This window comes from Halichoerus grypus, chromosome 15 (assembly GCF_964656455.1).
Source record: "Halichoerus grypus chromosome 15, mHalGry1.hap1.1, whole genome shotgun sequence".
Taxonomy (NCBI): domain Eukaryota; kingdom Metazoa; phylum Chordata; class Mammalia; order Carnivora; family Phocidae; genus Halichoerus; species Halichoerus grypus.
The window spans coordinates 60272689-60298287 of NC_135726.1; the positions used below are offsets into that span (position 1 = coordinate 60272689).

Sequence of the window (25599 nt, forward strand, 5' to 3'; positions counted from 1 at the left end):
GAGTCCATGAAGCTCAACATGCTCTCAGAAGCTAAACATATTCTTTCGGATGCTCCCAAAGGCTACAGATCCAAGTGCACAAAATTTTCCAGTTAGTCACAAAATGTGTCCACTGGTAGAGGAAACGAATAAAAATTACCGTATAGTAACTCAAATGCATGCGCTCTGAAGAATTAGAGCCAGTTTTAGGAACTGAACTGTGTATGTTCAGAGACAAGAAAAATACTCCAGATAGGGGCGTGACAAGAAGGATGGAGGAGGATGTGCTACCCTGAAGCAAGAGTACAAATATGGATCTGCACAACCTGTGATGTGCAATTTGGTGAGCTTTTATCCGTTCACATCTCTTTTTTTTTTTTTTTTTTTTTTAGATTTTATTTATTTATTTGACAGAGAGAGGGAACACAAGCAGGGGGAGTGGGAGAGGGAGAGGCAGGCTTCCCGCCGAGCAGGGAGCCCGATGTGGGGCTCGATCCCAGGACCCTGGGACCATGACCTGAGCCGAAGGCAGACGCTTAACGACTCAGCCACCCAGGCGCCCCCCTGTTCACATCTCTTATTCATTGTCCTTATATTCCCTTCCTTTAAGATCTGACATTGATCTCAAAAATAGAAAAATGAAAGAAATACTATTTTGATAGAGGACAATGTCTGCAGTGTTCAGGTGGAGCACGCATGCAAAGGGTGCTCTGGATCCCAAAATGTAGGAGTAGCTTAAATCCATGATCTCATCTCATTACTGAAAAGTGGTTATCATTTCCTGTGATTACAGGGAGTACTCTGCATGAAGAACTGATATCTCAGAAAAACAGTTGTAAAATGCAAATTATAGAAAGCTATTAATTTTTGTAACTGTGTAAGGTGATGGATATTAACTAGAGTTATTGTAGTCATTTCACAATGTATACAAATATGGAATCATTATGCTGTACACCTGAAACTAATATAATGTTATATGTCATTTATACCTCAATTTTTAAAAAGATTTTATTTATTTATTTGTCAGAGAGAGAGAGAAAGAGAATACAAGCAGAGGGAACGGCAGGCAGAGGGAGAAGCAGGCTCCCCGCTGAGCAAGGAGCCCGATGCGGGGCTCAATCCCAGGACCCTGGGATCATGACCTGAGCCGAAGGCAGACGCTTACCCAACTGAGCCACCCAGCGCCCTCAATTACACCTCAATTAAAAAAGTTTTAAAGATGGTTATTAATTATGACTCTGTAGTGATACAGATGGTGGCAGAAATGTCTCTGGGGAAGTACCTTGGATGGTGGAAGAAGTGAAGATCTTGGAGAAATTCCAGTAGTGATGTTGTTGGTGCACAATGGGTAATTTGGGGATTCTTGAATTGGAAAGTTTTTAGAGCTGATCATTCTGTTTTTCCATTAAAAGATTCCATGTTCCTGAGTAATAGAGTACCATTCAATGGAGACAATTTCTTCACGAAAACTTTGAGCCTGTGAAGAACATTAACACATCTAATTGAAAGACTTAAAATTAAGACCAGCAAGTCCTAGTTAAGATTAAGCATTAAGCATAAGACTCTCCCTGAGAAGAAATAGCTCTTTCATGTAGGAATAGCATTGTCATTGAGTTTATTAAAGGTAAGAAATTTTAGACATGTTATTCATAGCATCCATGTCACCTAATATATTGTTTTAAAATGCTATTCAGGGGCACCTGGGTGGCTCAGTCAGTTAAGCATCTGACTCCTAATTTTGGCTCAGGTCATGATCTCAGGGCCCTTGGATAGAGTCCTGCGGGGGGACTCTGTGCTCAGCACTAAGTTGCCTTGTCCCTCTCCCTCTACTCCTCCCCCCCTTCAAATAAATAAATAAATAAATAAATAAATAAATAAATAATAAATAAAATGTCAGATAATTCCGGAGCACTGGGTGTTACGCACAAACAATGAATCATGGAACACTACATCTAAAACTAATGATGTAATGTATGGGGATTAACATAACAATAAAAAAATTTTAAAAAAAGTTAGATAATTCCATAACATGTTTTATGTTTAAATATATTTGACTATTTTACACTGCATTTTCAAAATTAAAAAATAAAAAGTAATTTTCAAACTGTTAACCTTAAAAATAACAACTGCCAGTTATTTTTCCAGCAAAAGATGGTTTTATTTGGGACTAAAAGAGAATTGCAATCCAGGACAAACAAGCTGCCACAAAGCCATAGGCAAGTCCAGAGAACAAAGGATAAATACACTTTTTTTTTTTTTTAAGAAGAAAAGAGGTAAGTTGGGAAGGCTGTTATAAATTAAAAGTCCTTTGGAATAAACTGGAAGTTCGAAGTAGAGTGGCTTCTAATCGGCTGAGCTGTTGTGGGATGGGGTAGGGATAAGGAAACCTTTCATTCTCAGGCTTGGAGAAGAAAATAGTATCCACTGCAAGGTCAAGTCCAGTAGAGTCACATCTCTCTTCCCCTTCGATCTGCAACTGACTACAAGTGGTAGGGTGTGAGAGCTCCCCCTGCTAAAACTTCCCCATTACATTTTAGTGAAGTTTCCTGTTACTAATTTTCACACAATTTAATTTTTTTTAAATCAGTCATCATAAAAAGGAAGGACTTTCTATGAAGTGATAGACTTTTCTTACCTGGAAAGTAATATGCTATTGAAATTAGTGGTAATAAAAAGCAAATGATATAATAAATTTGAGAGACAAAGAGGATAAGTGCATTCAGTTCTTCAAAGTGCCAATGGCTGGCAATAAGTTCTGAAAACGAATTTCATTTTATGGAGGATAATTTACAAAATCTGCCTACTAAATACTGTGTTGCATTACTTTTTAAACTAATTTATTATTTATTTGACAGAGAGACAGACAGAGAGAGAGAACACGCAGGGGGAGCAGCAGGGAGCCTGATGCGGGGATCAATCCCACGAACGCGGGATCATGACCCGAGCCAAAGGCAGACACCCAACAGACTGAGTCATGCAGACGCCCCTGTATTGCATTACTTTTAAGCACTAATTAAAACAAAAAACCTTTTCATTAAAACTAATATCAAAAGCACTAAGGTGTAAACTTTAACAAAATAAACTTATTTCAATTGAATACTTAGCACTTTTATCATAAGCAATGTCATGATTGCAATATGCTGTATGATCAGCAGAAAGTGGTAAGAAAAGAAGCAGGAAAAAGGGCAATGGTTCTGGCAAGTATGGAAGGTGCCTAAACAAACAAAACTATCAGGATTTTTTGAAGGCAAGATGATCGGTTTGTGGGGGTTTAATCAAGTCAAATAAATACACCAGAGTCAGAATATCATGTCAATAACAAAATAAAAAAAACTAAAATAACTCATTTCTCAACATAAAGTTGATGGTAGATTATAGCCAATTAAAGGAAAGAGGACTAAAATAAATTAAATATATTGGTAAATTTCTTAATTTTGTTTCCTAAATAAAGCCTATCTAGATGAAAATCTCGGAGGGAATACTCAAGTAAAAATAAAAATCAAGCCAGTAGAATTTTGCAATAAACAAGGAAAATAAAAGTCACAAAATATCAATTTCATTGTTATCTAAAACAGAAAAAGTAAATTTCAGGGCAGCTGGGTGGCTCAGTCAGTTAAGTGTCGGCCTTCGGCTCAGGTCATGATCCCAGGGTCCTGGGATGGAGTCCCAAGTTGGGCTTCTTGCACAGTGGGGAGCTTGCTTCTCCCTCTGCCTGCCACTCCCCCTGCTTGTGCTTGTGCTCTCTCTCTCTCTGACAAATAAATAAATAAAATCTTTTAAAAAAGAAAGAAAAGGCTGATAGGAAGCATGGAGTTCCTTGCTCAGCGGGAAGCCTGTTTCTCCCTTTCCCTCCCCATCCCCATCTTCCTCTCCCTCTGCCTGCAGCTCCCCCTGCTCGTGCTGTCTCTGTCAAATAAATAAAATCTTAAAAAAAAAAAAAAAAAAGAAAAAGTAAATTTCAAACACTGACTAAAGAATCCATCCTGGACATATCAATTAGTCATTTGGTGTCATTAATTCTGTTGCAACACAAAATGACTATGAATTGTGCTAAACAGCTTGATTTTAGTGAGGGGGTAGAAAAAATCGTCGTAATTATAATAATCCAACCATGTTTAGGAATTTGAGAAATATTTTCTTAAAGATTTTATTTTTTTCAAACCTTTAAGAATTTTATTTCATGCAGCTAAGACAAAGGTAAAACAAAAGTGGTGCCTACACAAAACCAAACAGATAGACAATTCATCTATATAATTCTAGAAATTACAAAAAAATATGGAATACTTCATGAATTTGCGTGTCATCCTTGTGCAGGGGCCATCTTAATCTAACCCGTATCATTCCAATTTTAGTATATGTGCTGTCGAAGCGAGCACTAACAATTTTATTTTATTTTTTAAAGATTTTATTTGAGAGAAAGCGCGTGCATGAGAGAGAGCATGAGCAGGGGTAGGGGCAAAGGGAGAAGGAAAAGCAGACTGCCCACTGGGCAGGGAGCTCAACATGAGGCAGGATCCCAGGACCCTGGGATCATGACCTGAGCTGAAAGGCAGATGCTTAACTGACTGAGCCACCCAGGCGCCCCTAAAGATTTTTTTTTAAAGTAATCTCTACACACAACATGGGGCTCAAACTTACAACCCTGAGATCAAGAGTCACATGCTGGGGCGCCTGGGTGGCTCAGTCGTTAAGTGTCTGCCTTCAGCTCAGGTCATGATCCCAAAGTCCTGGGATCGAGCCCCTCATCGGGCTCCCTGCTCAGCGGGAAGCCTGCTTCTCCCTCTCCCACTCCCCCTGCTTGTGTTCCCTCTCTCGCTGTGTTTCTGTCAAATAAATAAATAAAATCTTAAAAAAAAAAAAAAAAGAGTCACATGCTCTGCCGACCAAGCCAGGCAGGCGGCCCTCGAGAAAATATCTTTAAAAATCATATGGGGGGCACCTGGGTGGCTCAGTCTGTTGAGTGTCTGACTCTTGGTTTTGGCTGGGGTTGTGATCTCTGGGTCACGGGATTGGGCCTCTCTGTTGGGCTCTGCTTCTGCGCTCAGCTCAGAGTCGGCTTGAGATTCTCTCCTTCTCCCTCTGCCCCTCCCCCCAGGTCGCTCTCTCTCGCTCTCTCTCGCTCTCTCTCTCCCTCTCTCTCGCTCTCTCTCTCCCTAAAACAGGTAAGCATATAAAATCTTTTAAAAAATCATATGGCAGGGGCGCCTGGGTGGCTCAGTCGTTGGGCATCTGCCTTCGGCTCAGGTCATGATCCCAGGGTCCTGGGATCGAGCCCCGCATCAGGCTCCCTGCTCAGCGGGAAGCCTGCTTCTCCCTCTCCCACTCCCCTGCTTGTGTTCCCTCTCTTGCTGTGTCTCTCTCTGTCAAATAAATAAAATCTTTAAAACAAAACAAAACAAAACAAAAAAATCGTATGGCAAATGATCATATACAAAGATAATCTAAGTAAGTCTGCAGTAATTTCTCTGAAAGAGCAGTAAAAAGCACTGTGATATTGATACAGGGGCATAGAATTTAGGTAAAAAATGTAACAGAATATAGAGCTCATTTAAAGGGTCATGTGTATATTTTGATGTTCAATTATGGGGGAAGTGGCACGAGATAGCAATAGGAATGTAAGCTTTTAAATATATTCTGAAGCAATGAAGTATACAAATGGTAAAATATGGGGTGCATGGGTGGCTCAGTCGGTTGAGTGCCTGCCTTCGGCTCAGGTCATGATCCTGGAGTCCCAGGATCAGGCCCTGCATCAGGCTCCCTACTCAGCAAGGAGTCTGCTTCTCCCTCTGCCCTTCACCCTGCTCGTGCTCTCTGACCCTGCTTGTGCTCTCTGGCTCTTGCTGTCTCTCAAATAAATAGATAAAATCTTTAAAAAAAAATTTTTTTAATGGTAAAATATGAATTTAGATCCTTTCTTCAAAGTATACAGAAATATTAGTTGCAGGTGGAGAGAGCTTACTTGGAATGACAGGAATGACTGTTTTACAAGTTGATTGAAGAGAATGCATGTAGAATGTACATAGAGAATTTCTCAAAACAGACACAAAAATATGACAATAAGTATATATTTAAATATAACCAACTACAAAAAATATATATAACCAATTACATTAAAAGTGTCTATGATTACAAAATACCACAAAAACAGAAATGATGAGCCACACAGTTGAGAAGATATGTGAATCACTCATAATTGTTAAAAAGCAGCTATATAAATAATTAATTCATTTAATAAATAAGTCCTACAAATTAATGAGATAGAAATCATCTCACTCAAAAGTGAAAAACCTTTGTATAGATGACAAGAATTCCAAAAGGCCAACCATGCCAATAAGAAAAATAATTTTGAAAGTTTAACCTTAAACCAGAGTGACATCAATAAATGGCAGACTCGGAATCTACAGGCCCTTACTATCCTTAAAAACACTGAATAAACAAAACATGCTGATCAAAATAGCTTTACGCGTACTTACGCATCAGTTAGAGGTCTGTAGAAACCCAGGAAGGAAGGAAAACAGTGGGGCTTGATTGCAGGGTTCTGGCTTGTCTGAAAGCTGACCCGGGGCCCGGTTTCTGCATCGCCTGCCTCGGTGATGATGGGAATGGTGGCAATAGTTTGGAAATCAGGTTGGAGGCAGTAAGGACACTCGCAGATCGCAAACCTTGGGATAGCTGCAGGAAGACAGCAGTCTGGTAGGTGGCTGGGGACAGTTTAGGCAGAGGAATACACCAGAAGAAGCGGGTGTGAGACCATTAGGAAAACTAAGACGTGTACTGCAGAATTGGGGAACACACACAGACACACACCAGGGGAGATGCACGAAGCCCGGAAAAGATATGAGAAGGCCTCAAGCTTTCATGCTAGCTTGATTAGTGGAAGTCTTTCCCTGCATGGAGCCAGTCCCTGAAGACTCAGAGAGGTGGCTCTCCAGTTGGCTAAGTCAGAGTCTTATATAACAATTAAAAGAGCAGCTATTCTATCTCCTCAACCTAATCATGGGAGGGCCATACGTGACATTTCCATATTCGCAGAGCCACGCTCAAGGGGAAGAAATGACACAGCTATGTACACCAGGGGCAAGAATCTTGGGGGCCATCTGAGTTCCACCTACCACAGTGGTTTCTGCTAAGAGACATCTGCCCATGAAGACTCATGTTCTTCCCTTCCTTGGTTTATTCAAGGTGATAAAAAGCAGTCCAGCCGCTCCATGCTGATGTCTATATATGGTATGTAGTGAGCTGCCCGCAAGACCAACACTGGAATAAGTACCAGGCTGGGGGCCCATGACCAGAGAGCCTAGCCACAAACCTCGATGGATTCCAGAGGCACAGAGGTACACTGAACCCTGGCTTCCCCACTTTCTGGGCCCTCACCTAATCTGGAACGCTGGGATATAATTGCTCTGAGAGTTATCAATGATGGAATGGATTTTCACCCTGCTTCCTCTAGTACCAGCTAGCTCCCAGTAAAGTTTTCAGTAGCTGGGCTGGGGCGGGGGGCGCCTGGGTGGCGTTTAAGTGTCTGCCTTCAGCTCAGCTCATGATCTCAGGGTCCCAGGATCAAGCCCCGCATCGGGCTCCCTGCTTGGTGGGAAGTCTGCTTCTCCCTCTAGCCCTTCCCTGCTCATGCCTGCATATGCATTCTCTCTCTCTGAAATAAATAAGGTCTTAAAAAAAAAAAAAAAAAAGCAATTGCTATAGACTGTCTGTGACTCCCTCATCCCCCGCGTTGAAGCCCTAATCCCCAAGGTGATGGCATTTGGAGGTGAGGCCTTGGGGAGGTAATCAGGCCATGAGGGTGGAGCCCTCATGAATGGGATCAGTGCCCTTATAATCAGAAACAGGAGAGAGCTTGCTGCTTCTCTCCCTCTCTCCTCCACCATGTGAGGAAACCAGGAATAGGGCTTGCCTGAGAACTCAACCATGCTAGCACCTTGATCTTGGACTTCTAGCCTCTAGGACAGTGAGAAATAAATATTTGTTGTTTAAACCACCTCATCAACAGCATTTTTTTTAAGGCAGCCTGAGCTGACTAAGATAGCAGTCTTGCTTCCTAACTTAGGATTTTATCTCATAGGGGCTGGGTGTGTGTCTTGCCCAAGGATATGAGGTTGCACTGAAGGACACTGAAGGCCCATCCAAGGTCTGGGGGCTGTGAATCGGTGCAGGACACTGGCCAGCTCTGCCCTGCTGTCCCCTGGGCCACCCACCCGACACGTAACTCCTTCCTGGCTGCACCACCAAGGCAGGTGCAAACTGTTGGCCGAAAGATTCTTTGGACTGTCCCAATTTCTCATATATACCCCACTATTCCTTTGTCACATTGTCTATTATAATTTTTGTTGTTGTTATAATTTTTTTATTTTAGGAAGGATGGAAACTGAAAGGAAGAGTCAGGAAGCCTAGGTCTGGCTTCAGTTCACCCTCAAATTAGACAAAATCTTTTTTTTAACAGTTTGTTTGAGATCTCTTTCACATACCACAACATTTGCTCTTTTAAAGAGTACAATCCCGTGGTGTTTTTTTCTTTTTTTAGTATATTCACCAGGTTGTATAACCATCACAACTATCTAGTTTTTAAACATTTTCCTTACCCCAAAAAGAAACCCCACTCCCATCAGCAGTCCTTCCCTTTTCTCTCCCCACCCAGTTCCTGGAACCACTTATCTACTTTCTGCCTCTATGGATTTGATTATTTTGAGCATTTTGGATAAATGAAATCAGAAAATGTATGACCTTTGTGTCTGACTTATTTCATTTAGCATAACGTTGTCAAGGTTTTTCTATGTTGTAGATGTATCGGTATTTCTGTCTTTCTTATGGCTGAAGAATATTCCACTGCATAGATAGACCCCCACTTTATCTTTTTGTCAATTCATGGACAGCTGGGTTGTTTCCACCTTTTTGCTCTTATGAGTAATGCTGCTGTGGACATTTGTGTCCAGGTTTTTCTGTGTATGTGTGTTTTCAGGTTCCTCAGACCTAACCCGAAGAGTGGAATTGCTAGATCACGTAGTGACTGTTTAACTTTCTGAGGAACCATCAGACTGTTTTCCAAAGCACTGACCCATTTGGATCCAGTCTTCACTCCTGTATTTCCACAGCTCTCAGCAGCTCCCGGCTTACAGCACCCACCACAACTGGCCATGCTTTACAGCCCCTTGTCTGCAGACCCTTTTTCCTCACCAGGTCCCAGCTCCTTAAAAACAGGGATGTTTGCATCTTAATCCAGTGTCACATCTATTTTGATATTCTCAGCTTCCTTGTGAGGAAAATAGAGGCAAGGTACTGGAATTGATAGATAATATCCCTGGAAAAGTTTTGTATCATGAAAGCGATTCCTTAGCTTGGTCTGAGATACTGCCCAAAGAAATTATTTGTGCTTTTGGTTAGGACCAAGGAAAGAAAATCCTAAAAAACATAAATAAATAAAAAATTTTTAAAAAAAGAAAAAAATCCTGACAGTCTCTCTTTCGTATTCATGAAGTTGGATTTTTCTCTTTTCCAATTAAGTTATAATTATTAATGGACTATGAGAGCTAAGAATCAAGAATCGTTGCACAGGGGCACCTGGGTGGCTCAGTTGGTTAAGCGACTGCCTTCGGCTCAGGTCATGATCCTGGAGTCCCGGGATCGAGTCCCACATCGGGCTCCCTGCTCAGCAGGGAGTCTGCTTCTCCCTCTGACCCTCCTCCCTCTCATGTACTCTCTCTCATTCTCTCTCTCTCAAATAAATAAAAAATCTTAAAAAAAAAAAAAAAAAAGAATCGTTGCACATATGAATTTATTTTCTGTTATATACTTCTAGTTTTCTTCTTCAGAGTGCTCTGAACAGAGCCCTCCAGGAGTGAGTCATGCTCAGGTCCCCAGTCGTGGGCTGTCCTTGCAACTGCTGGCTCCACGCGGGCTGGCACGTCCTGCGTCTCTTTCGTTTGCTCTCCTAGATCCTCTGAGAATATACTGTGCATAGAATTCCCTATTTTTGTTTCCATTAATAAATCTTGTTCTTTCTTCAATCTCTTGTTTACCATATGCTTTCTTCTTTTGGATCTAATAACTAAAACATAGACATAATGTTACTGAAATACTAATAAATGAGGAATAGAGATAAAAGAGGTGACAGAAAAGGTATGGAAAAATAAAGGTGTAAACAGTAGAATTTTCAAGATATAATGGATGTTATTTCTCTGAAAAGGATGGTGAAAATTGAATTTTAAAGTTATTTACTCCCCACAAAATAAAGCTATTTTCCCACATCTTATATACAAGCTTTATAAATGCTCAGTTAAAAAAAAAAAAGAATGTCGGCTGATGAATGGATAAAGAAGATGTGGTATATACACATAATGGAATATTACTCAGCCATAAAAAAGAATGAAATCTTGCCATTTGCAATGACATGGATGGAGCTAGAGAATATTATGCTCAGTGAATTAAGTCAGTCAGAGAAAGATAAATACCACATGATTTCACTCATATGTGTAATTTAAGAAACAAATGAGCAAAGGGGTAAAAAAGAGAGTGGCAATCCAAGAAACAGACTCAACCATAGAGAACAAACTGATGGCTACCAGAAGGGAGGTGGGTGGGAGGATGGGGAGAAACAGGTGACGGGGATTAAGGAGTGCACTTGTGATGAGCACTGGGTGTCATATGGAAGTGCTGAATCACTATGTTGTACATTTGAAACTAATATTACACTGTATGTTAACTAACTGGAATTTAAATAAAAACTTAAAAGAATGAAGAAAAGCTACACTTCAAAGTAAGGAAAAGACATTGAAAAAATATTTCCTAAGGGTAAACAAGGGCATTAATGTCAGTAAACATCACTGATCACTGCACTCCTGGCCTTCCAGCCTGTCTCTGACTATCTGCGTCTGGGGTTGTTAGAGAGGAGATCCATACAAGGGAAGACTGACATGGTTGAATCAGACACTGCACTGTACATATTTTTGCTCTAGAATTTTTTTAAGCGGGTATCTCAGAACTTCTACAAAATCAGGTTTATATGAACACATATGCTGCCTTCTCTTCACAAAGATTTGCAGGCATGGTGAGCATCTCTCATACAAGGGTCTGTTCTGTGGGCTGGATCCTGTTCACATCAGATGGAGGCAGACTGTGCAAGAGAGACATCTGTCTATCTGTGTTCTAGACTTGGGAATAATGCCACGCTGATAAGTGTGTTTAAAGGAAGAGTTTAGTCTGGGGAAAGTTTTGTTTGGGGAAAGTTTTTTCTCCTGAACTCTGCTTCTGGTCGTTGGAATTGCCCCACAAAAGGAACCAAGCAACCCGTGGCTGTTTGCCCCTCTGTGTAATTTGATGAGAACAGTTCATTTCTGTCGATGTGGCTGTAAATATTCACCTTTATTACCTCAAACTCCATTAAATCCCTCCTAGCTTTGCCTTTGAAAACCAAACCTTCATGGCCAGCTCAGCTTTCATGTGACTTTGCATCTGACAAGATAAACTGGTCAGTCATTTACCTGAGTGAATGAAGTTTTCTAGCTCCTCCTCATTCTCTGGAAGTAGGAAGGTGGATTCATCCAAGCTCTCATCCTCTGAGTCCTCTTTGTCGTCGTCGACATCATCATCATCTCCCAGGAATGGTATCCTGACATCGTTATAAAGCCACACCAGTTGCTGTCTTTCCTCAGCCTGGACCAGCCGACTGGAGAATAACGTAGATGAATTTAAGAGCACAATTTTCACGGGAAATCATTACATCTTCATCCTGTGACTTTTGACCGAAAAGGAGTCACTAGTACATGGTGGTAGGCAGGGGAGGGAGGCAGAAACAGATTGATCTCTAGTGTGTGCTGACAGGCAGAAGAGGAGTAACAATGCCAAATGTGGTTCAGGGCCAGGACTCGGTGAGATGAATAAGGAACTCATGTGGGGTACAAGATAATATAATAATATCTTCTTTTTAAGCTAAATAATATCTTTTTTTAAAAAAGATTTTATTTATTTATTTGAAACAGAGAGACACAGTGAGAGAGGGAACACAAGCAGGGGGAGTGGGAGAGGGAGAAGCAGGCTTCCCGCCGAGCAGGGAGCCCGATGTGGGGCTCGATCCCAGGACCCCGGGATCATGACCTGAGCTGAAGGCAGATGCTTAACGACTGAGCCACCCAGGCGCCCCTAAGCTAAATAATATCTTAATGCAACATTTTACAAAAGAAAAATGAATGCCAAGAAATCCATGATGAACAAAATATCAACATTTTAAATAAAGTCCATATAGGTATTACTGATTCTTCCATTTGCTCCACTCTCTGATATGGCTTGGCCCAACAATGTTACTGATCCTGTATTTAAAATGTTGGTATTTTGTTCATCATGGATATTTTTTGAAATAAATTTAGATTTTATAAAATATTGCATTAAAATATTACTCATATTGATGACTGAATTTTTTGGCACCCTCTTAAATTTTGCACCTGAGGTGAGTGCCTTGCTCACCCCACCCCAGATCCAGCCCTGGAAGTGGATTTTTAAGCACCTATCTCTGTTTGATGTGAAAAGGGGTAAATAGAATGCTTTCCTTTTTCCTAACATATATACCTTCCTAATTGTTTGATGTATGTAATTAGGAAGAACTGGCCTGATCCTAAACATTGTTAACAGTAATCACCCAGGGCGCCTGGGTGGCTCAGTCATTAAGTGTCTGCCTTCAGCTCAGGTCATGGGATCTGGGATCAAGCCCCACATTGGGCTCCCTGCTCAGTGGGAAGCCTGCTTCTCCCTCTCCCACTGCCCCCTGCTTGTGTTCCCTCTTTCTCTCTGTCAAATAAATAAATAAAATCTTAAAAAAAAAAAAAAAAACAGTAACCACCCAAACCCTGGTCTCCAATGTCTTGATTACAGTTGCAAAATTTAAGGGCATGCCAAAAAAATTCAGTAATGATGATAAATATTTTAGCTCAATATTTTAACAAATTGAAATGAATGGGGAAAAAATCCATGATAAACCAAATATCAAAATTTCAAATAAACATAGGATCCAACAGTGCTGTGATGAACCATATGGGAACCTGAGTCAAAAGAAAAAGGAGAGTCCCTATATACATGTTTTTAAGTATTTTTTTAAAGATTTATTTATTTAGGGGTGCCAGGGTGGCTCAGTTGGTTACGTGTCTGCCTTCAGCTCAGGTCATGATCTCATGGGTCCTGGGAATTGACCCCTTGTCAGGCTCCCTGCTCAGTGGGGAGTCTGCTGCTTCCTCTCCCTCTGCCCGCCCCCCACCTGCTTGTGCTCTCTTTTGTTATCTCTCTCTCAGATAAATAAATCTTAAAAAAAATTTTTTTAGGATTTATTTATTTATTTCAGAGAGGGGGTAAAGTGGAGAGGGACAGAGGGAGACGGAGGGAGAGCCCCAAGCAGACTCCGTGCTGAGTACAAAGCTCCAGGCAGGGCTTGATCCCACGACCCCAAGATTATGACCCAACCAAAACCAAGAGTCAAAGGCCCAACCGAATGTGCCATCCAGATGCCCCATGTTTTTATGTATTTTTAAGTGGTTATTCTTTTCCAGAACATTAAAGAAGTTGATAACGTATTACCAATTTGAAAGTAGTATATCAAAACTCACCTTAAGTTTAAATATTTTATCTATACCAGAAACAGAGCTTATTGTAATTTTACTTTCCTGGTTTAAATGAAAGCAAACTTACCAATAGTATTTTCAAAATCTACTTTTGGAAAAAGTTAACCACTAAAAATTACACTAAAACATGTACTTTGGGGCATGTAATTTTCCTTTTGCCTCATGCTCTGAAATAGCTTGGTGTGGCCCTATGAGTAACACAAATGTAAAAGCTGTAAGAGTTGACATCAGCTCAGCAACTTAACTGGGCACTACAAGTCCCAGAGGCTGTTTTAGTGAATTATCTTAGAAAACTCTCTCTCTCTATATATATATTAACATCTTTATCTATACTAATGAAAATAAACTGAAATTGCAGTTATATAAATTGAGTGCGAGATCACCATGTTAGGTATCGCACAGCTAAACATGCTGATTACACTCTCTCACTAGGAAAATGTCTTCAACTTTTACCTTTAATCTTATTTGCCTTCACTGGACGTATGTGAAGGTGGTCCTAAAATGGCTACCTTAAAAAATACCCCAAACATGGCCACATACTCCATGTGTTCATACTCAATTCCAATAGAGCAAATAATTTATTACTTCCTCGCGCTGTTCCTGATGGGATACAGCGGAATCCGAGCACTGAATCCTGGAGAAGGAATCCGTGTATCATTCTGGTCAGAGGAGCATGTCACAGTCTGCACTCGTCTAATACTAATTCAAAATGATCATATCACTTGAAAGAGCTTGGCCACAAACTTTATTTGTGCAATCAAGATGAAGTATCTTCCCCAAATGCTACTGTTTTCCCAGATAATAACAAGCGTCTAGTGAAAAGAGAGCAGTCACAATTTTCTGCTTTGCACTAAGATTCCTGCCAAAGTATCAAGTTCACTTTTTAAAAAACTTTAAATGCAATTAATTAACATATAATGTATTATTTGTTTCAGGTGTACAGGTCTGTGATTCATCAGGCTTATATAATACCCAGGGCTCATTACAACACATACTCTCCCCAGTGTCCATCACCAGTTACCCCATCCCCTCACCCCCCTCCCCTCCAGCAATCCTCAGTTTGTTTCCTAAGATTAAAGAGTCTCTTATGGTTTGTCTCCTTCTCTGGTTTCGTCGTTTCATTTTTTACTCTATTCTCCTATGATCCTCTGCCTTGTTTCTTAAATTCCACACATCAGTGAGATCATATGATAATTGTCTTTCTCTGATTGACTTATTTCGCTTAGCATAATACCCTCTAGTTCCATCCACATCGTTGTGAATGACAAGATTTCCTTTTTCTGATGGCTGCATGATATTCCATTGTGTATATATACCACATCTTCTGCATTCATTCATCTGTTGATGGACATCTGGGCTCTTTCCATAGCTTGGCTATTGTGGACATTGCTGTTATAAACATTGGGGTGCACATGCCCCTTCAGATCACTACATTTGTATCTTTGGGGTAAATATCCAGTAGTGCAATTGCTGGGTCGTAGGGTAGCTCTATTTTCAACTTTTTGAAGAACCTCCATACTGTTTTCCAGAGCGGCCACACCAGCTTGCATTCCCACCAACAGTGTGGGAGGGTTCCCCTTTCTCCGAATCCTCGCCAACATCTGTCATTTCCTGACATGTTACTTTTAGCCATTCTGACTGGTGTGAGGTGGTATCTCACTGTGATTTTGATTTGTATTTCCCTGATACTGAGTGATGTTGAGCACATTTTCACGTGTCTGTTGGCCATCTGTATGTCTTTGGAGAAATGTCTGTTCGTGTCTTCTGCCCATTTCTTGATTGGATTATTTGTTCTTTGGGTGTTGAGTTTTATAAGTTCCTTATAGATTTTGGATACTAGCCCTTTATCTGATATGTCATTTGCAAATATCTTCTCCGATTCAGTCGGTTGTCTTTTGGTTTTGTTGACTGTTTCCTTTGCTGTGCAAGAGCTTTTTATCTTGATGAAGTCCCAATAGTTCATTTTTGCCTTTGTTTCTGATGCCTTTGGAGACGTGTCTTGCAAGAAGTTGCTGCAGCCGAGGTCGAAGAGGTTGCTGTTTGTGTTCTCCTCAAGGATTTTGATGGATTCCTGTCTCACATTTAGGTCTTTCATCCATTTTGAGTCTATTTTTGTGTATGGTGTAAAGAAATGGTCCAGTTTCATTCTTCTGCATGTGGCTGTCCAGTTTTCCCAACACCATTTATTGAAGAGACTGTCTTTTTTCCATTGGATATTTCTTCCTGCTTTGTCAAATACTACTTGACCATAGAGTTGAGGGTCCATTTCTGGGCTCTCTATTCTGTTCCGTTGATCTATGTGTCTGTTTTTGTGCCAGTACCATACTGTCTTGATGATGACAGCTTTGTAATAGAGCTGGAAGTGCGGAATTGTGATGCCACCAGCTTTGGTTTTCTTTTTCAACATTCCTCTGGCTATTCGGGGTCTCTTCTGGTTCCATACAAATTTTAGGATTATTTGTTCCAGTTCTGTGAAAAAAGTTAATGGTATTTTGATAGGGATTGCATTGAATGTGTAGATTGCTCTAAGTAGGATAGACATTTTAACAATATTTGTTCTTCCAATCCATGAGCATGGGACGTTTTTCCATTTCTTTATGTCTTCCTCAATTTCTTTCATGAGTATTCTATAGTTTCCTGAGTACAGATCCCTTGCCTCTCTGGTTAGGTTTATTCCTAGGTATCTTATGGTTTGGGGTGCAACTGTAAATGGGATTGACTCCTTAATTTCTCTTTCTTCTGTCTCATTGTTGGTGTATAGAAATGCAACTGATTTTTGCGCATTGATTTTATATCCTGCCACTTTACTGAATTCCTGTATGAGTTCTAGCAATTTTGGGGTGGAGTCTTTTGGGTTTTCCAGATACAGTATCATGTCATCTGCAGAGTGAGAGTTTGACTTCTTCTTTGCTTATTCAGATGCCTCAAGTTCACTTCAGAACACCACATTTTGGGAGGATGCCAGCATCTCAGACAGTGGCTTTCAAACATTTGACCATGGTCCACAATAGGAAATACATTTTACCTCATAACTGCGTATTTGTTTTCTGCAGTCAAATGCTCTACCACTGAGCTATACCCCCTTGTATTTGTTTTCTGAAAAGTTAAAAATCAGCATTTATACTACGGAGGTTCCTCAAAAAGTTGAAAATAGAGCTACCCTACGGCCCAGCAATTGCACTACTGGGTATTTACCCCAAAGATACAGATGTAGTGAAAAGAAGGGGCATATGCACCCCAATGTTCATAGCAGCAATGTCCACAATAGCCAAACTGTGGAAGGAGCCGAGATGCCCTTCAACAGTGAATGGATAAAGAAGATGTGGTTCATATATACAATGGAATATTACTCAGCCATCAGAAAGGATGAATACTCACCATGTGCATCAACATGGATGGAACTGGAGGGGATTATGCTAAGTGAAATCAGTCAAGCAAAGAAAGACAATTATATAGTTTCACTCATATGTGGAACATAAGGAATAGCACGGAGGACATTAGGGGAAGGAAGGGAAAACTGAAGGGAGGGAAATCGGAGGGAGAGATGAACCATGAGAGACTATGGACTCTGGGAAACAACCTGAGGGTCTCAGAGGGGAGGGGGGTGGGGGGTGGGGTAGCCTGGTGATGGGTGTTAAGGAGGGCATGTGTTGTAATGAGCACTGGGTGTTATATGCGAATAATGAATCATGGAACACTACATCAAAAACTAATGATGTACTGTATGGTGACTAACATAACATAATAAATAAATAAATAAAATAAAAATTTTAAAAATTAAAAAAATCAGCATTTACATTACAAAATGTAATGCTTTTTAATATTTTTTATCCTACTAAATTGTATTCTGTCCTATTTCTTTTTTTTTTTCATTTATATTGTGACCCATCATGAGTACAGTCCTCTGAAAAACACTAGTGTGGAGATTTAGTATGACTATAATAATTTAGTGGTTATAAGAATTATCATCATCATCATTAACATTACTAAATAATAACCTAGTTAGTTATGTCTTACTCGAGGGTGGTAAATGTTACTTAGTATATACTTACTAAATCACATAGGAAATAGCGATTCCACATATCAGGGCAATGGTAAAGGCTACACACGCAATTATAATTACTTGAACAAGAGCAGGTCTGTGCGAAATCAGTGCTAAAAATGGAAAGAAAAGTTCTCATAAAATTTCATTTCACTTGTGTCTATCAGTTAATATATTTGTTAATCATATTGTTATTTCAAAGGCAGATGGGAGACAAAATCAGAAGTACCATAAAAAATAGCAACCTTAATTTTTAAAACTATGGAGGCTAGATCACACAGCCTATGTGAACAAATATACTTTGAACTCCCACGTAAAGTAATCCCTAACTCCATTTGCTTCCTCTGCCTCTTGTCCTTTGTCAAAGCCCTCTTTTACTCTGTAGAAATACGGATCCCTGACTCAGTCTAGCAGCACCTGCCATCTCTGTAGCTAAAAGGAAAGTGGCTTTAGTTTGATGACTCAGGTGTTGCACCGATGGTCTCAGGGTGTGCAGTGCTGCGCCGAAAGGATGTTACAGAGGAGGTGAGGATGCCATTCTACGAACCTGCATTCCAGGTGTCGGTGTTCGTGGGTGTTGAGTGTGCTATAAAATTCTGGTTGTTCTTTATATGGTTATGTGTATCACCTTTCCTATTACCTGAAATTTAAAAAATTATAACCAGAGAGTTATAGTTCATACAAATAGAACAAAAGAGCAACTGGCAAAGCAAGTACATTATTCAGCCACTTGTAAAATCTGACAAATTGAGGTGATTACTCTTCATCCTGCACTTGGCCTTCCCTCACTCTCTGTCCCTTCCCTGGCGCAGAAAGAGTTCAGCAACTGAACTAATGGTGGAGATGGATGCTGGCGCACTGGCTGGGGCCATCCTTGGCCTGGGAAGGAAGGAAGACAGAGAAGGAAGGTGCAACTGCAGGTAGATGGGGAGGGGGATGCAGATACTCTCTTTTGACTGCTTGTATTTTGCCAGTGATGGAGGAAACAAGATCATCCCCTGAGGATGAGTTGGGGGTTTTGCAGAGCAAGAAAAATAGATGTGAAAGTCACCAGGCAGAACAGGAGAGTAGGTGGGTTAGGGAAATGAGAAACATATATTTTTTTAAAGATTTATTTATTTATTTTAGAAAAAGAAAGAGAGAGCGTGAGGGGGAGGGGCAGAGGGAGAGAGAATCTCCAGCAGATTCCCTGCTGAGTGCAGAGCCCAAAGCAGGGCTCAGATCTCAAGACCCTGCGATCACAACCTGAGCCGAACCAAGAGTCGGATGCTTATCTGACTGCACCACCCAGGTGACCCGAGAAACATATTTTTTTAAAATATCTTATTTATTTATTTGACAGAGAGCGAGCACAAGCAGGGAGAGCAACAGGCAGAGGGAAAGGGAGCAAGAGGCAGAGCAGGGAGCCCGAGGTGGGACTCGATCCCAGGACCCCGGGATCACGACCTGAGCCCAACGCAGATGCTTAACCAACTGAGCCACCCAGGTGCTCCTCTGAGAAACATATTTTTTTAATAAAGTTTCCTAGAAATGAAATTTCTGGGTATATTGACTATATTTTCTTATTTTATGTATTTTTTAAAGGTATTTTATTTTTAAGTAATCTCTGCACCCAATGTGGGGCTTGAACTCATAACCCCGAGACCAAGAGTTGCATGCTCCACCGACTGAGCCAGCCAGGCTTTCCTATTTTTTGTATTTTTGACGCTCTCTCATTTGAGGTTTTGATCCTGGACAGACTGTCCCTCCCAGGGTTAGCTATTTCCTACAGTTCACGGACAGCTCCCCCGCGAGCATGCCTTTGATATAAACCAACCAATCCAGAGTCCACAGCCCCAGCTACCTCTCACACACCAAGCCAATGTTCCCCCTGCCCTAAATTATCCCAGGGCCAGGTGCTGGACAACTAGGAACCATTCCTATAGCCCAGAGGCCACCAAAATCATTCCAACTCTCCACTACTCTGTGTACCTACCCCACCTCACCCATTCCTTCCCATGAAAATACCAATAAAGACAATGGGCCATGCTCTTCCCTCTTTTCCCCCTGCTTCCTGCTTCTAGGAATCTGTGAGTATAATGTTCTTCCTTCACGAACAATCATTTCTGTGTCTGTATGTCTTATCATACCTGATTAAAATAAATCCCAGGTATATTTCAATACTCTGGGCCAAAAAGTAAATATGTTCCTTTTATATTTATAAGGATTGCCAATTGCCCTCTACAGAAGCTGCACTCATTCCTTGCCTACACACAAGATATGAGATTATATACACTTGAAACTAATAGGATATTATATGTTAACTATACTTCAATTAAAAAAAATGTGAGATTAGCAGCGCCTGGGTGGCTCAGTCGGTTAAGCGTCCGACTCTCAATTTCGGCTCAGGTCTTCATCTCAGGGTTGTGAGTTGAAGCCCCGCGTTGGGCTCCACACTGGGCATGGAGCCTACTTAAAAAAGAAAAAAAAAAAAAAGCAAGAGATTATATTTCCCAACTCCTTTGCAAGTTTTTTTAATGAAACATTTTGTCCACTTTCAACATGATAGCTGAAAACTGGGATGTGTATTTCCCTTATTATGAATTAGGCATCTTTCCATATAACCAAGAGCTAAGGGTTACAGAGAAAATTGGAGTCTTCCAATGATCTAAAACAATTCTGTCCTCTAACCCCACATTGGAACCTGACCTTGGGACCCAAAGCTCAGGCACAGCAGAGTTCTCAGCAAACCTCTAGTGCAAGCTCATAACACAAGTTAGTTTCAAAGTAAAGATTAGAATGCAGGTCTCCTGCTACCTTGGCAAGAATTCAATCTCTGGGCTTTGGCGGTAGGGGGGTAAACAGGAAGTGAGATATTCATAGCTGAGCTTTAGAAAAACTGACAATGTGTTTGGGATGGCTGCATGTATTAATTGTGTTTTTAAGATTTTCTGTATTTCCTGACGCTCTGACATCTGTGCTATTTTCTAGCCTGCTCTGAGTGGCCTCGACAAAACCAGCCATCCAGAGGGCACTCCTTTTTCTAATTTGCAGAAAGGGCTGTACAGATTAGTGATGAGCACTGCGGGGCGCCCTCTGGAGCCAGACACCACAACAGCTTTGGGAAATGTCCCTGAATCCCAGCCACCCTCCCAGATCCCTTGACTTACCATTATGCCCTGGGGATTGCCTGGGTATAGTAGGTCTCAGAGCTAGAAGGCCGTTCAAAGGGATCCGAGAGAAGACACAAGTTTAAGACAGATTTAGGAAAATAAATAACTTGGTATCAGACAAGGGGACCTAATAGCTAAGAAGGTAAATGCTGTTAATAAATTTATTACAATGCCTCAGAGAAATAGGTGGCTTAATTGGCAATTTGTTCTGTTTGCATCCAGCGTTTCCTTTCATGAATATGGAGAGTTAAGAACATAATGCATTTGGCTTCTGGTCTGTTTTTGCAGTCACATGAGCCGGTTGAGGACTTGACAGATTTGAAGGGGTCTGTGCTGTCATCAGAGGTCAGAAAGCCAGGGCCAGGGAGGGCCCCATGGCAATATCCTTTCCTCCTACAGAAATTAGATGCTATTATATTGTGCAGATAGCATTTCCCTTGTATGGAACAGAGATTGTTTATAAGTACCACATATCTTCACAAAGTTACTGCCTGACTTCCCCAATTGTCAGGGTCAGTTTCTCTGTTTTGAGATAAACTTTGAGTTTTTGGACTCAAAATGCAAAGCATAGAAGACAGATGATTATAAAGAACATTTTACACTTGCAAAGCATCTGTATCTGGATTCCTACGGTCTGCTGCCAAAACATCCCCCAAATTACAATTAAAGTCATACAGACACATTCAAAAGATCCTGAGGCAGTCAAAGTTTCTGTGTGTGCTAAGTGAAATGAAAGAGAAGCACAGTAATTCCTAAAAAGAAAGCACAGCTTACAGAGAGAGAATAATATCAGACTAATTTCCAAGCAATGCTTATCTAATTATATTATTGTATGGAGCATGCTACTAACAAATACACAAGAAAAGACACATTCATATAGTAAATAGGAGGACCCCAGACTATGGTTTTCATTTCACCGAATGAGTAATACAATGACTTGAGTCCTGAGAAAACACCTTCCTGTTTAGTGACATTTGTGGATGTTTGTGACTATCTGTAGCCTTTGAAAGAAAACTTGTAGCAGTGAAATGTAATTACCCCTTTTTATTTCCCCTGAAACAAGTAAAAACAATGGTTGAAGCTACCCATTAAGTCTGTTGCTAGTTCAACTGGTTGGAACTCACCTCCATAAGGCAAGCATAAAAGAAGTGGGCATTCCATTAAAAACAAAACTAGAAAGGTGAAAGAACTTTGAACCTTGTCCATCACTCCAAAACTGTGAGTCTTTTATCATACGGATGAAAGGATATATTTAGCTATAGTGTAGTATCTGCCCTATATTTATGGGGAACTAAGAAACTCTGCTCTCTACAGAATGTTTGGGTTCTGACTTGGAGCCACCAATGTGAGGTCAGCTCGTGTTGCCACATGGACTTCCTCAACGGAACCAAGTCAACCAATGGGGATCCCAATGGGATGGGGCGTGGGAGGAGGCGGCTCATCTGTGGGTACAGATAATAAAACCAGGGCCCTGCCCTCAGGGAGTGTCCAGACCAGTGAGGAGGCAGCAAAGATCAATTATAATTCAATGGGACCCCTAAGAGGCAAACAGAGAACACAGTAGGGCTCTGGAGTCAGAAGCCTGAATTCTAGTCCTAGTCTCTGGCTTCCTAGACATTTCTGCTTGATCAGGTTACTTAAGCCCTTTGGGTTTCAGTTTCCTCATCTGTAAAAATAGGAGAAAGAAATAGCACTTACCTCACAGGGTTATAGCAATGTCTATAATGTAATCCATACAAAGCTCAAAAATAGTGTTGGCACTGAACGTTAGTTCTTGTTGTAATACGGGAGAGTATTTGCAAAAAAGTAATTCAGTACACCTCCACCCTCCGGGTACTGTTCAGAACCCTAGACCCCTTTGGCTGCCTCCAGAAGTTTCTTTAAAGGAGATTAATTGAATCATCTCAAAATGTGGAAATGGAATTGAAAATAGCATAGAAGGTTGCCCCTTGTACTTGTCCTTTGTGCATCCAGTAGTTCTCAAAATACCCAAGGCAGATTTGATTCACCTCTACCAATAACAATAGCAGACCAGATCTCCCGATGCTTGTGAAGTCCCCTGGGATTAGAAATTGGTCCTACCTGCACTGTACCCGAAGGCCAGCTATTCATTCTTTCCTTCCTTCCTTCCTTCTTTCTTTCTTCTTCCTTCTTTCCTTTCTTTCTTTCTTCTTCCTTCCTTCCTTTCTTTTCTTCCTTTCTTCTTTCTTTCTTTTTTTCTTTCTTCTTCCTTCCTTCCTTTCTCTTTCTTTCTTTCTTAGATTTATTTACTTATTTTAGAGAGGAGGGGGAGGGGCAGAGGAAGAGGGAGAGAGAGCCTTAAGCAGACACTATGCTGAGCATGTAGCCCGACTTGGGCTCAGTCTCATGACTCTGAAATCATAACCTGAGCGGAAACCAAGTCGGATGCGTAACCGACTGTGCCACCCAGGTGCCTCCCCAGCTATCCTTTCTGAATGTTTGTGAGATGACGAGGCGAAGACCCTCTAGATATTGCCAGCTTCTTGCTTTATTCTTACAACACCCTAATTCCCACTCCTGTCTTCCTTCCATCCAGCTTTGCCTGGGGGATGATCCATATAAGAACTTGGTTCCCACTCTCTTTCTGTAAGTCCTGCAATCTCAGAATTGCCATTCAGACGCATCTGAACAAGTTCATCTGCTGTGTCTCTTTGGAGTTTTTGTTGTTGTTGTTGTTAAGCAGGTTCCAAGCCCAGCGTGGAGCCCAACACGGGGTCTGAACTCATGACCCTGAGATCTAGACCCAAGCCAAGATCAAGAGTTGGATGCTTAACTGACTGAGCCACCCAGGTGCCCCTTTGGACTTGTTTTTGGACTACCAACTTCCATATGGGCACTGCTACTGTTAGACTTGATTTTGGACTGTCAGGATCCCCATGGACACTGCTTTCTCTGGAGTTAGTTTTAGGATATCAACTTCCCAATGGTTACTACTGCTTTACCCAGTCCTTTCCCTTAGGTCTCTGGACACCTGGCTCTTCAAGACTTGTTCTTGAATTGGCTCATACATTCCATGCACCCAGCCCAGCTGGATGAATTGTATTAATCCATCAGAACACCACTATGGTTTAACGATACTGACAGATGTGTAGGTCAGGTCAAGTTGTGAAGATCAGGCCAAGAGATAAAAGTCTTTCATGACATTACCAAAATCTTCCAACAGATCCCCTTAAATCCAGAGTGCCCAACCTGTTCTCTTGGCTTTCTCCCACAAAGTGGGGTACCTGGTTGAGAACTGGGTCCCAACCCTTGTCATATGACTAATAGGACTCTTCCTAGTTTTTCCCTTTATCAAAGTTTGCCCATCCCAATCACCTTCAACCCAGGTGGCAAGCGTTATCATCCCAATTAGTATTGTTAATGATGTTGAGACACCACAAAGTAGATTGTATTGTAATTTTTAAAATTCTAATTGACATAACATTGTATTAGTTTCAGGTGTACAATGATCTGATATTTGTAGATATTGCTAGATGATCACCCCAATAAGTCTAGTTAACATCTATCACCATACAGTTAACAAAACTTTTTTCTTGTGATGGGAACTTTTAAGATCCACTTTCTTAGCAACTATAGCATTAAATATGCAATATAATATTATTAACTTTAGTCACTATGCTGTACGTTACATCCCCATGACTTATTTATTTTGTAACTGGAAGTTTGTACCTTTTTACCCCCTTCACCCATTTCGCTGTATTGTAAATTTTAAAACTTCATATTTTTCTGCTGCCTCAACAGCCACACAAATAGGCTGTGAGCACTCCACCAAATGACCAGGTTACCTAAGTGAGAAGACTGGTCCCTGCCACAAGTTTTCCTCTTTGCCCTCCCCTGAATGTGACCTATCAACATTCAAACGTATCAGTGACATCCTCTCCCACCTATTCTTGCGTACTCCATCCCGGCCCCCAGTAAAAGTACTTTCCCACGGATACTCACCTTCTGCTCCCCACCTGCTTGGTTGAGCTCGCTCTCTAGGTGCCCACGCTGAGCAGCTCCTCATGGGGTGCAGTTGACTCCTGGTGTTATAATTCTATGGGTTTTGACAAATGTATCACGCATGACATTTATCCATACTTTTAGTATTATACAGCACAGCTGCACTGCTCTAAAAATCCTTTGTACTCCACCTCTTCATTTCTCCCTTCACCCTCTCCCTGGCAATCACCAATCTTTTTACTGTTTCCATAATTTTGCCTTTTCCGAAATGTCGTATAGTTGGGATCATACAGTATGAAGCCTTTTCAGATTGGCTTCTTTCACTTAGTAGTATGTATTTGAGGTTCTTCCATGTCTTTTCATGGCTTGATAGCTCATTTATTTTTCAAAGCTATTATTTTGGATAAGTAGTTTGGATGTTCTTAAGTCTGCAGATTAATTTAGTGAAAACTCCCATTTCTACATTACTGGGTCTACTCATGCAAGAAGCACTTGTATCTCTTAATCATTCACATTTTCATTTACATCTCGTGAAAACGTATGTAAATTCATCGCCACCGGTTTCAGTTCTTTTCAATTTCCCCTCAACATAAAACGTCTGTGTGTCTGCAAAGCGGAATTCCCCCTTTATATACCCGCTCCGCGCCGGCACACGAGCCGACCTGTCGCCCCGGTACTCGCCAGCTGCCCCAGGCTAGTCCCCGCAGGGACGTCGACGGGCCCACCCGCCACAGAACTTCCACGCCGCCGTGATCGCTCCTGCGGCCCCGGGAGCGAACGACCCGCGGAGCGAGCCGGGCGAGCCGACGCCCACGGGGAGCACAGGACCCTCTGCGCGCTCTTCGCCCGA

The 25599-nt window shown here is 41.3% G+C and overlaps 1 protein-coding gene and 1 non-coding gene across 6 annotated transcripts; both read right to left on the bottom strand.

Annotated features, from left to right (window-relative positions):
• Positions 1 to 1013: 1013 nt before the first annotated feature.
• C15H19orf18 (chromosome 15 C19orf18 homolog) lies at positions 1014 to 25378 on the bottom strand. 5 transcript variants are annotated; one of them, XM_078062927.1, is made up of 7 exons: positions 24750 to 25378; positions 20784 to 20825; positions 18182 to 18274; positions 17645 to 17747; positions 11469 to 11653; positions 6453 to 6651; positions 1014 to 1456 (listed from the first exon to the last, which is right to left on the bottom strand). In XM_078062927.1, exons 1-7 carry the CDS (start codon positions 24811 to 24813, stop codon positions 1369 to 1371), a joined length of 774 nt encoding a protein of 257 aa, XP_077919053.1. In that variant the 5' UTR covers positions 24814 to 25378; the 3' UTR covers positions 1014 to 1368. The 5 variants fall into 5 exon arrangements, 4 of the variants coding, with proteins under 4 accessions (XP_077919053.1, XP_077919051.1, XP_077919052.1 ...); XM_078062925.1 differs by lacking the exon at positions 1014 to 1456 and adding an exon at positions 2148 to 2459; XM_078062926.1 differs by lacking the exons at positions 1014 to 1456; positions 20784 to 20825 and adding an exon at positions 2148 to 2459.
• Positions 4249 to 4355, bottom strand: LOC118533253 (U6 spliceosomal RNA). The gene has a single exon (XR_004916141.1). It is a non-coding gene; the product is annotated as a U6 spliceosomal RNA (small nuclear RNA).
• Positions 25379 to 25599: the final 221 nt, after the last annotated feature.

What these genes read in the sequence shown, in the direction of transcription:
- C15H19orf18 (XM_078062925.1), bottom strand. Translation starts at nt 24,813, where the DNA reads ATGAGGAGCTGCTCAGCGTGGGCACCTAGAGAGCGAGCTCAACCAAGC. An exon ending in AAGCAGGTGGGGAGCAGAAG is followed by an intron (nt 20,826 to 24,749) that starts GTGAGTATCCGT and finishes ACGGCCTTCTAG; the next exon opens with CTCTGAGACCTACTATACCC. An exon ending in CACCGACACCTGGAATGCAG is followed by an intron (nt 17,748 to 18,181) that starts GTTCGTAGAATG and finishes TTCCATTTTTAG; the next exon opens with CACTGATTTCGCACAGACCT.